We start from the raw sequence: 11,924 nt of genomic DNA, 5'->3' as shown, positions 1-11,924 counted from the left end.
AACAAAGGACCGATGAACAGTGAGCCGTTGGACGGGAACCTAACCGCAACCCAAACCTAGCCAAATATTCCCATCCCTCCTGATGGCAAGGGAGAGAAAACTCTATAGGGCGGCAAGTTGGCTCGCCGTGTACCTCTACCAGCCGTCTTTTCGGGATGCTCGTCCCGCTCTCTTGCTTAAACCCTTCCTAGATCTCACTAGAAACTGGGACGAACATGGACAAGGGGCGGCGATTGCGTGCGCGATATCGAACGGGCGGACTTATACCAAATCATTGTCGTCATCATGCTCACCCCCCTTCCTTGGAAGTTCATGTGCAAGTCAGCCAAATGCTTTGAATTGCTTGCAAGCGGAGAAGAAGAAAAAGTATACTGTGTGGTACAAGTACAGCTGATCTATACTATAAGCAGATCCCATATGGCCCATAGTTCAGACATCCTTTCCCATGACTCCCGGTATGCCAGCTTCTTTTTATATTCTTCAAGCGGATACCTCTGTCCCCAGTATTCCTGTTGGTCGCCTTATCATCTCTGTGTGTGTATATATAATCCTGTTACCGTTGTTGCCTTGTAATTCGTGTGTACCATCCCTCTCTTGTTCGTTGCTGTTTCCCACCTTATCATCATTCATGTTTGTTTTCTTGGCGTTTCTAAGTCATCATCGTTTCGCCACAACTTCGTCCTTTTCCCTCCTCTTGAAAATCCAATAATTTCCTCCCTGGCCAACAAAGATGCGTTGTTCAGCTCGATCATTCGTTTCGTCATCGACATCAAGTGTCAGGTAAAGAAAGAGATGTAAAAAGGAAAGTGGCACCGACATCCATTGCCAGGAGTCAGCGACAAGTTCGAATCGTATGCCGAGCGCAGCCCGTGGTCCACTAGAGTGGACGTTTCCCATCATATCGCCCCCGAGCCGAGGTAACGAATGGAACGAGCGCTAGGAGGGGAGAAGAGAGAAGGAAAACCTGATGAGAGTGAGAGCAAAGGAAAGAAGAATGATGAAAAGAGAGTCCATGTCGGACAGAACGGGAGAGACGGCGTCAGAAGTCCTCATCCATTAAACACCGATACCAGAAGAAGGCACAGCACGCAAACACCCAGAGGGCACGCATGCTATGCCCGCCCGCGATCTGCGCCATATCGATTTGTCCATGAGGATGGCCCGCCCTAGCTCTCGCTGCCGCCTCCTCCCGCCTCCGCTCCTCGTCCGCGAACCTCACACGACTATACGGATCCTGCGATGGGGCGTACGTCGGTGGCGGATGCCGCACTTGCTGCTGCGAGGGCTGCCGCTTCACGAACTCCTCGGTCCCGGCGACGGCCGTGGCGTCTGTCCCCGCCGTGTTAGCGGTGCCGGCGGTGCCCGCCGTCCCCGGCGCCTGCGGCGTCACCATATCCATCATGGGGATACGCCGCGGCTGTTGCGCCGTGTATGGGGTCGGTGTCGGTTGACGTGGTAGTGGTGGTGGGTGCGTTGGTGGTGCTGCCCCTCCATCTCTGGCGCCAGTTGGAACCGAGCCTCGGGCCCCTCCTCCCCCGCCCCCGCCTCCTACTCCTCCGTCTGATGAGGAGGAATAGGACGAATAGTTGGAATAGATGGAAAAGGAGCTACGGTGAGGGTGTTGTCGACCAAGGACGCCAGAGCTTGCTCGGACACTGGCTCGTTCACTGTTGCGGACTCGTCCGTTGTAGTTGAACTCCCGAACAGGGCGCTCGCCGCCGTTGTTGAGAGTCGTCGACTCGGCTTCTCCTACTCCCTGCGCAAGACCTCCCAGTCCCGTTACGCCTAGTGGTCGCTGCTGTCGCTGCTGCTGCTGCTGTTGCCGTTGCACCTCCTGCACCTGCTGGTTATGTTGCTTCTGCAGGTCCTGAAGCTCCTGCAGCTGCACAGCCGAACGCTCCGTTTCTGGCGGGGAGTATACTTTAGAGGATAACATCATTGATGGGGGTATATGTGATCCAGGGGGAGAATGGAGGAGTAAGGTCGCCGCAGGCCTTTGTCAAAGGACAGCTATTAGCGACTTACCCTTTTCTTTGACAGGATAGGGTAAAGGCGTACGTTGGGCCGCAAAGACCAAAGTGACGTCGAAGGGGGGATGGAGGGGGGAAGCGAATCTGTATCAAACAACCGAACTGGAGCCTCTACTGACTCGGCACCAGATGACGCTCAGGGCAGGATGCACTCAACGTCCAGCTTTCTCCGACGAGGTATGACGAGCACGACGGATCTCGCACTTGCGCGTACGTCTGATGCGGAGGCCCCGGATTATCATGGGCGGGAACTTCTTCGTTGTCGGACACCAGAGAACAAACGACGAACCGGCGAAGAGGGAATATTGGTGACAACGCATACACGCGGGGGTTGGTGAAAGAAAGGTAGGGTTGGTGATGGTGGCTAACACGCCCGAAGCTCCCGTCGAACGTGTGAACGACGTGCCCGCGCATACCGAACCCATCTTCCCCGTCTCCATCCAGCCACTCCCGCTTTTCCGTCCATACTTTCTTCTGCCTCCCCTCTGCTGAGCCTCACTTGGGACGCTAATTGGGCGGGCGGTGCACGGTGAAGCATTGAGACAGCCCCCCTCCCTCCTCCTCTCTGACCTTTGAACGAAACACCCAGATTGACTTTGGACTTGCTTGGCTCAAGCTTTACCCTCGCAGCCTTGGCCCGCGGTTCTGAGGCGGGATTATGTTTCTTGCGGTCTCCTCGACTTGCCCCCCTCCCACCATCCAAGGCGTGTAAAAAGGGCGGCTGAGCATTACCCGTACGTCATTGGGAGGAACAAGAAAGACGGAAAGAAAGGTAAGGACCGTAAGGTGAAGAGTCTTGTAGTCCAAGTTGCATCCCAAGGGTCCGAGGGTCCCAGCTGGTTTCCACGCAGCGTAGCGTCCATTGTCTCAATGATACCAATCATAGTTTGACGTGCCGTTTCTCGGTTGCGTCTATGGTAGGTCCAGGGACGGAGGTGAGATAATAGTCGCAGTAGTAACTAGCATCCCGTCCCGTGTGCGTGCTTGTCTATCATGGATATGTGTTGACTGTAACAGCATGTTTGTATATGCATGCCTTACCCGTGATGAGTGTATGTGTAAGATCATCATGCCAACACAGCACAGAGATATACGACAAAAGAGAGGGGGGAAAAGTCTTCATCCTTGCCATGTTAAACGAAAAAGAACGGCATTAAAGAAAGGGTCTTGGCTGACTTGAGATTATCGGGAACCACCCGGCAATCCAAATGTTTCGTGCGTCCGCCGTCGTCTCGTATGTACAGCAAACACACGCCCGCTGGTTCGCCCCCCCTTCGTTCTCTCACTCGGGAAGCGTAGTGTGAACCGCAGCAGAGAAACGATGTTGGCGTCCGGCGGGGCTCTGGGGAAATCGGGGGAAGAGGGGGGGGGAGGACCCGGCCGATGTTGACGATGCGCCGGCCGGGCGAATCCTGCAAGGGGCGATCGTATACACCGTCGGCGTCGGCTTCGTTTTGTTCGGTTTCGGAGTGTGGGGACATTTTTTCCCTTCTACCACACTCTCTCGTCCACCGGGTTCAAGCTATTGTAGCAGTCCTTCACCTTCGCCTGTGACCGTGCTTTCTTCCCAATCCTTCATCATCTTTGCTGATTGTATTTTTGCCACCTGGTCGAGTCAGTCGCGACATGTCATCGTCGGAACTCTGCAGTACGTCCAAAACCATGGCTTGCTCCTACGGATGGGAAGAATTAAACCCCCCCACCTCCCCTTCCCCCCGGGGTTTTTAGTCGATGATGTCGCCGGCGGCCGAACCGGCGATTGGCAATGATCGGAATGGATTCCGCCAAGGGTTCACGGCCTCGGCCGCCCGCCGCTCGATGTCCTCATGGCGTCCAAAAAAGTCTGGCCGCAAAATGCTCGGACGTTCCTGAGGGAAAAAGGAGAGGGAAGGGAAAAAGAAGAGACAGCGCTAGCTAAGCTGTCGTCCAACGTCGCAGGGCAGAGAATCCGGCAACATGGTGCGGCAAAGACTCGTTCGAGATAAGTCTTGACGAGTTTGACGGGTCACAGTAGTGGTGATGGTGGTACTGGTAGTTCGTTCGACCCCCTTCTTACTGCCCCCCACGATACGGAAGATGACCGATTACTTGGACGCTAGGAAACGTAGCGTACGGAGAAAAGGACTTCAGTTTTTTTTCTGCTCGTCTTCTACGCAGTTCGGGATACAACGCACTACCCTAGTTCGTATTCTTCCTCGAGGCTTCGACCGAGAAACAATAGCTTTCTTTCCTCCATGGAGGTCGTCCACGCCAGCCCCGGTGCGTGGGGCCCCTTCGTTTTTCATATTGAACTGCCGATACGCCGATTACGAAAAGAGCAACGTGAAATGAACCTGCGGGTAACGCTGGTCCCGGCAGACAGGAAAAGAAGGGAGAGCTAGAAAGAGCGGTCACGGGCCATGCAAATGGAAAGTGTGGCCATCGTCGCATTGCCTAGAGATCCGGGGCATCTCCTTGTTTTTTTTTCCTTTCTCCGCACACACACACACACCTACACAACACGACAGTCACACACACTCCGGCTTTTGCTGATCACGCAAATTGCTGGCGCTGTCGATCCGGTGCTTGTTCGGCAACCGTACGGATTTACACGCAAAAATCGAACGGCATCTAACACAAGGGCGTGAAGGGATAGGCAGAGAGGGAAGACAGCCTGAGACTGAGAAAGAGAGAGAGAGAACGTGTCTCTAGATCGGAAACCCCTAGAATGCCTCTCCGCCGTTCCAGTTCCTTTCTCCGATTGAACTAGCCTGCAGGGGGGGGAAAAGGACATTTAACCTAAATCCGGAGAGAGCATGCACGCGCGTGTCCACCTGAATTCCCGGCATCTCGATCAGACGGCGGACTTCGCTGCCCGCTACGCACACGCGCGACACGGAATCCGGACAAAGTTCGCCTTCTCCCCTTTTCACTGAGCCACGTGAACGTCTCTATGTCTGTGAGTACCTACGTGGGATCAGATAATCAGGCCATGGAGGCTGTAAAGTGTATCAAGCAGCGTAAGGAAAACAGCAGGTCAGAAACGGGCACACGATGCAAGCCAGCCTAAAACCAGGCACGCTGTTTTTTTAATTCTTCTCCCCCCTCCAGCGGGCAGCCGAGGCTGATGTGGTGTAAACCCAACACAGAGAGGAACACATCTGTGCTGCGCTGGTCCAGACTCTGATAGCCGCCGCCGTCAACTACCTTTAGTCAAGAAGCAGAGGCACAACATTCAACCCGTGACTGCGGTTCCTAAGCCCCGCGTCCGATGGACTTATCCTAATACCTAGGTAGGTGGGCACGGTGGGACAGCACAAGTGGTTTTTGTGATGGTTTCCCAGTGAATCTCTTGGTTCAAACGCCAAAAGCCGTCTCCTCGAAGACAGACAAGGAAAAAGGGGGGCCCGAGATGCGTGGATGCCACGGCACGTTTAGCTCGTACCCGGAAGAGCGGAAACCTGTCTTTAATCAGTCTACAGGCATGGCAATGGCGTGGACTTCTCCCCCCCTCCAGTAAGCTGTCAAGCAGCGACGCCGTGGACTACCCTAAGCAGTTCGCCACAGACTAGACTTTGTTTGTGATTCCATTGTGAGACTTGAGCACCACATGGCTTCAAGCCACGAGCGTGGGAGAAATCTCGTTGTGTGCGTGCGCGCGTGTGTGCGATGTATGTGTTACTCTCGCGATCTCGCGAGGACAAAATGAGGAACGAAAGATGGAAAGCTTCCCATCCATTGGTCGGACACCCACAACATCGACGGTGGTATGGAAGGACAGAGAGAAGAAGAAATGTCTGCCCGCCACGTGAAAGATGTAGGACAGGCAGGACGCGGCGCCCAACGGAAAGCCACAACATTCCTCTGTTTGATACCCGCGGGTAGTTGCTGCATCCTTCTAGGACACTGGGGAATGCCCAGAAGCTTGATACTGCGTATTATCAGCAAAGACGACAACCCTTATGTCTCCATTTACTCCAAAAAGCCGCTGAGGAGGAAGAAAGGGAGGAGAACAGAGCTAGAATAGAGACTGGCCGGAACCGGCAGGTAGAAGCGTACATCATAGTACGGCATTGTGCGTCACAACATGGAATACCATCAAAGAATGTTCGGAAATGTAAGACAAGAACGGGCGCGCGCCAGGCGGAAATTCTGTATCGGAACAAAGCAAACGAAGCCCTTCCCTCCCTTCTCCCCAGCCCAGCCCACCGGCAAGCCGTTTGCTTCATGGCACTTACCTGCGGGAGGTCAGCTTCCGTTGCATAACACACAACACACTCTTGTTTCCCCATAATCAGTTCAAATATAACAAAGTCCCACTGAGCAGGCTGAAAATAGAAATTCATCCTAACTTGCGCCTTTCTGACCCGGACGAGGCTGGGGAAAAGGGAGGCGGAAAATCTGAGGCGGGACGATGGACCAACCCGTCAGCCTTTGGGTGTGCAAATCACCTCTTGGCCAGGCGTTCACATGTCTGCCGGGCTGAGAGCATAATAACCCGTTGTTACAATACAGCAAACAAGCAGCTCCGCGAGACCGAACATCGATGAGAGGCTGTAATCTCACCAGAGAGATTGGTAGTCAGCATCCCGTCCCGGTAGTTGGGAATGGGGAGTGGGCTCCTGTTGCCGTTAGCCATGGCCCATGGCTCGGTAGCTTTGCGCGCGCGCAACTTATGGGTTTCCAATTTCCAAAAAGGAATGACAAAACCCTGAGCTGTGGCAGTAATCCCCTTGGAGAATGGGAGATTTCTTCTGCCCCCCCCTACTTGCCGTGGGATTAAGCTCAACCTTCTAATGGCATTCTAGAACTTGGATAGAACCTCCCTTGAGCCTTCCCCCTTCCTGACGGGTCCTTGACGGGGGGACCTGAGGGGGGGCTCGGGAGCCACGTAAATGCGGGTTCTCGGATGAGATCATGAGCGCGCGATAAAAAGCCCCTTCTAGCCTTCCTGAATCCCCCCTTCCTTCACCGTCACCCCTAATTGGCAATTTGTGAGGCTTCTTCAATGAAACGAAACCCCTTCTGGTCCCCTTCTGATCCTCGAACGGAACCTAGAGAGCCTAGTAGTATACATGGATACCGGCAACCAAGTTCAAACAAGTCCTGGGAGATGAGGTCGGGCAGTTTAAGGTGGACGAACCCCACGTCTTACAGGCTCTGCCTCTCTCTTTCTGCTAGCGACGCGACGCCCATATATCGGCACTTATGTACCGTGTACGGTAGTTCCATTATAACATGGCATGTCAAACTTCCCTTGCCTGTCCAGCCTCGGAGGGAGGCTGTGGATAGTGGAGAGGGTGAGCCCAGATATCCGTCGTCGTGTCGTACGACGGAGGGGTGCCGATCGCCTAGAAGCCCGCCGAGAAAGCCGCTGCCCTATCCGTACCCTCCCTTGCCTTGCCTTCGTCTGGTGTGTCCGTACAGAGGCAGCAGCGATGCGGTGAGACAGAGTGTGTGAGTTCGGTACTTCAAAACCGCAACCCAGAGACGGGACTGTGTGCTACCTATGGGATACGCATGGATATTGACATGGGCCATGGGGGTGTGTAACCACCTATGGCTCCGATTGTCACGAACCGGGAGCGGGGACGGACGGGGTTGGAAAAAGGCGGTGTTGACTGATCCAGGGTCGTAAAGGGAAAATAGGTTTCGAACCTTCAGGATCCATGATTGACTGTATCCATTTCGGTTCTGCTCACAGGAAAGAAGCGACGATGGACCCGGTGTCCTGGCAACCTGAGGTGGGTTACGATGCATTCTCTCTATCGGGCGGTAGCGAGGACAACAGCCATTGTCTTGACCTTCTGCAAAACTGAGGAGAGCCTATTTTGCCTTTTCATGTCTCTCTTTCGCTGGCCCGGGAGTCTCCCCGACGTGGCAGGGGTAGGGATAAAAAAAAAGTCGTAACTCGTAGCATCCCAAGACAGAGTTGTTATGCGATGCGATTGTTTGGATGGCATCATTGGCTATCGAGCCGCAAAATGCTCGAGCTTTTCCAAACCATCCTTCTGCGTGTCTCACTGGCACATGTATATCGCGTACGTAAACCACAGCCAATAGGGCACCATGCCGTCGACTTGAAATCCTGAGGTCTGTCATCGTCGTTGTCGCTAGATTTCATGGACGTCTCTGTTTTCCGAATCCCGTATGGCAAGGGATCAGGCTAGCCATCTTTAGAGTCTGCCTGGGCCGGAGAGGGCGGCACTATTGCAAACTGCATCCTCCAAGCTTGTTTGCCCCCTTCCCGATCCCAAGCTTACAAGAGGGGGTGGGGGGATTACGGAGTAGACACCGCTATTATCTCCTCAATGCCGAGGAAAGACGAAGACAGACGCGTGCGCGCGCGCAGGAGTTGTGTGACATGAGATTGTGCGGCTTCGCTCTTCAAGGCCAAGGAGAAGGAAACCGCCGCCTGAACTACCGATCTCAGGCGTGACAAAGATGGCAAGGGAGCTCCCGGTCCCTTGCCATGTGGCATTGGAGATATTGGTCCCGCGATTTCCCATCGGGGCAGCAATCTAGCAGCATCCGTGGGCATGCATCATCAAGTGCGAGGAAAGCAAGCCGCCTCCGATTTGCCGTTGCCGCACCCTGTCTTTCTTGCTTCCTGCGCTGCTTCCCTGGTTTCACGCTTGATCGGCCGAGCCGGTAGCCGGTGGCCGACCGCACTGGACCGCGCGAGATTGGCGATAGCTCCCGATGAAGTTGAGCATTTCCGCTCTCTTTCAATCTCGTGAAATCCAGTGACTCCAGGCCCAGCCGGTCGGTCGTTCGGTCGTTGGGGGCCGTGCCTGTCATGTTGATATTATAACCGCACATGATGAACGATAATCAAGGTAGTTATTGGCCAACCGGACGAGGTCTCGGTGACAGTGATTGACTTTGGGGGAAGACAGGTCGTTGAGAATCGTCAGCTGCTGGGCCCCCTTGCTCATAGTCAACGTCTCTTCGTCTCAGTAAGCGGCGTCAGCTCTGTGCCTTTTTTCCCAGCCCAGCCTACCATGTGCCAGCGTACCAGCCTAACCCCAGGTGTGCCCAACCCCAAATCCTCCTTATGACCAGGGCCCTGGAAACATCGTGTTCGAATTTCCGTGTGGCTTGCCTAGCCACGTGGCAATCTCCACCTCTGAGACCGAGCCAGCCCGAATATGGCATTGGTTTCTGAATTTTGCCTTTTGCTTCAAGCTTCCCACAGTATACGGAGCGATGTTTGCTACCGTTAGGCGGGCCAAGAAACGCATCGTACGGTTCGTGCCTGTACTCACTACACCAAAAAGGCAGCATCGCGAGCTGAGTCGACATTCGCGTCGTCTCAACAGCCACTAGAGGTAGAGTGTGGCAGTTGGAAATGAAATGAGGCGCTCGATCGTGCATGCCAACCAGCCGAGAGGCGAAGACCGGGATAGTTGGGGCACTTGAACTTTTTGACATCTGCGAGTCGATGGCGGGTTGTCTCGCTTGGGAGAAGCGGGATCGCGCGCTTATCAATAGGATTGTGTTGTGGACAGGGTTTGTGGTCAATAGGACGAACTGGTTTGACGCCCGATGGGTGAACGGCACCGGTAAGGTAAGCTCTTTGACTTCGATATGCAAGGGCTTGCGCGCTAAGTTTACCGTATCATGACTCTTGCCAATATCCGTATAGATGACATTGACATTGGCGCTGTATTGCGTAGGGACTAGCCATGCCGAAAGTTGCAGTAAACGTTTCTCCTGAGCCGTTAATGAGTCTAATGAACCGAGATGCCGACTAACTCGCACCAGGTCGCACGCTCGCTAGACAATGAAGCTGTACCCGTAGCGTCATGGACACAAAGTGCGGGAGCTCGCCACGCTCTCAGGGTTGACCCCCAACGAATGAACAATGGCAAGAAAAAACCAAGCGTTCGAGATAAGCCTTCCCAACACACGTGTGGCTGCAGAATGACGGAAGCCACCCCGCATCTGGATTGACGGCAGAAACGGGAGAAGAAATTGCAGAGCCCCCTCACGAGATATCCACGTGGATATAAAGGGGGAGGGGGGTGAGCAAACTGACGAGAGGCAGGGCATCTCCAACCGCTGGACACCCATCGTACGATCTCGCGACTCCATCTCGAGTACTTTTCGCGCCCCCTAGCATGGAATCCATTTGGATATGCGCGTGATGCAAAAGAGGAGGTGGGGATTGTTTGATCCAGAGTGATTTATGCGGCCTTCTCCCTGTCAGTCGCGGGAGATTTTCCTCGACCAGCAACTGCAGCTGCCATCCACGCGCGCAGCGTTGCAGCAAGTTGTTACTGCTTTCCCTCAAGTCTGTGGAAATTGACGCATTGTGGGGTTTTGCAGCAGCCCATGTAAAGTCAACGTCGAACGAATAAGTTGTCGTGCTGGTATTGGGTAGATCAATCAGAAGCAAATAGCTCTCAATTTTCTTGGGATATTCGATAGTGCTATGACTGAGGAACACTCAATGATTACTTCGGTGATGGGACGATCGACGCCCAAGATCGCTAGCCCTGAGCTAGGCCGTTGAGTCTTTTCTTGCTGTAGGATCAGCCGTACGCACCTGTTGGTGAGCATCAGCCCCGAGCCAGGCCACACGAGGTGTCAAGTCGGGTAGCTTCGTAGCTACTCCTTTCGGCCCCGCGAAAGATGAGCCGTGTCTTTAATCTGTCTCCTTTTTTCTTTGCTTTTTCCTTCCAGCCTCTAATCGCCAGCGCGTCTCAGATGCCTCTGAAACGGCTTTCAGCTGATTAGCCACGAGATTCGACACGTGTTGGGTGAGCGCCACATGGCGCTGTCAGGTTTCTCCACATTTCATCATTCGGGCTCCTGTTGGGAGGAAGCATGTCGAATCGTCGATACAGACTTCTGGCTTGATGGTAGGAACTCGTTGAGGCTACATTTCGTTACCGAAAGCCTGCCCCCAAGATGGCGTTCTCGATAGGTATCCGTGTGAAAATGTATCATGGGCTCGAATGCGGTGCGCTGGTCGGATAGGCGAATCGTGACGAATGTTGCAGAATTTTGATGACTGAGCAATCGTGCTGGCACTGTGTCGGGAATCTCGGTCCGCAAGCCGCAGTTTGGCAGGTGTCGACTTTTCCTCTACTCCGTATTGAGCTTGGTGCACACTGCCGCGACCCGTAGGGCCTGGGAAAGCGAAGTGGGTAGAGGTATCCGAACCTCACGCTGCGATATTGCTTGAAGATTGGTGTACACAGTAGCGGCCTATCATGGGTAGCTCCCTGGACAGGGGGCACCCCCAGCGAAATCTGACCCGTGATAGCAGCCTTCGACGTGTGAACCTATCTTTGACGCAAAGTCGAGGATTGCGCCCTACCAACGTCTGGTGAATGGGTGGCTACAGCGATGTGTGCTCTTGGCACCGAGGCTCATCTAGCAGTACCGCGACATTGTTCACTGTGGATGAAACGCAAACCCATATCCGTAGGACCGCCCGTTATAGGATCAATCAGAGAGACGAGAGAGCGTGCGTGTGTATTCTACACAAATCCATTGCCCGCGATAATGCGCCGCGAGGGAAGAAACAAGCCGAGATCGATGAGTGGTCTAGCAACCACCATGCCTTGCATGTCTAGTTGCCTTTAGCATCTTCAACTTCTGATGGTGTGCTGCGGGCATAACAAAGTTGATCCGTTGCGCCGGGCGTCCGCGGGCTTTCGTTTGATCTGAAATCCGACGTGGATACAGAAAGAGTGTAAGGTTCACGTACTGCAGCAGTGCAGAAGGTTTGGCTGCCCAATCGCTGCCAAAATTTGGTTCGTGTCCATATCAGGGACAGACGCGGGAGGTCAGCGAGCGAAACGTCAGACGTTTGAAACCGAGAGATAGCAAGGTTGGCTCAAGCGAAGGTTAGAAGTCTCGGCTTCCCAAAAGGACTGATCGAGCTAGCTAACTGTAAGTAGG

The 11,924-nt window shown here is 54.1% G+C and overlaps 3 protein-coding genes across 3 annotated transcripts, besides 1 other annotated feature; 1 reads left to right on the top strand and 2 right to left on the bottom strand.

The window, feature by feature from the left end:
• Window positions 1-457: 457 nt before the first annotated feature.
• Window positions 458-709, top strand: CPAR01_10945 (uncharacterized protein; the record flags this gene model as incomplete). Its single annotated transcript, XM_060495204.1, has 1 exon — window positions 458-709. The coding sequence occupies one exon, from the start codon at window positions 458-460 to the stop codon at window positions 707-709; it is 252 nt and encodes an 83-aa protein (XP_060345552.1).
• Window positions 710-1,039: 330 nt separating this feature from the next.
• CPAR01_10944 (uncharacterized protein) lies at window positions 1,040-1,936 on the bottom strand (the record flags this gene model as incomplete). The annotated part of the gene is made up of 1 exon (XM_060495203.1): window positions 1,040-1,936. The coding sequence occupies one exon, from the start codon at window positions 1,934-1,936 to the stop codon at window positions 1,040-1,042; it is 897 nt and encodes a 298-aa protein (XP_060345551.1).
• A 7,694-nt stretch (window positions 1,937-9,630) lies between these two features.
• Window positions 9,631-9,699: a sequence feature (Short protein (CPAR01_10943, KAK1531294.1) was converted to a misc_feature.).
• Window positions 9,700-9,815: 116 nt separating this feature from the next.
• CPAR01_10942 (uncharacterized protein) lies at window positions 9,816-10,106 on the bottom strand (the record flags this gene model as incomplete). The annotated part of the gene is made up of 1 exon (XM_060495202.1): window positions 9,816-10,106. The coding sequence occupies one exon, from the start codon at window positions 10,104-10,106 to the stop codon at window positions 9,816-9,818; it is 291 nt and encodes a 96-aa protein (XP_060345550.1).
• Window positions 10,107-11,924: the final 1,818 nt, after the last annotated feature.

The sequence above is a fragment of the Colletotrichum paranaense genome, assembly GCF_030867605.1.
Source record: "Colletotrichum paranaense strain IMI 384185 chromosome Unknown Scaffold_9.1, whole genome shotgun sequence".
Classification (NCBI taxonomy): Eukaryota; Fungi; Ascomycota; class Sordariomycetes; order Glomerellales; family Glomerellaceae; genus Colletotrichum; species Colletotrichum paranaense.
Note: the sequence above shows the minus strand (reverse complement) of the source record. Positions and strands in the feature narration are given on the sequence as shown.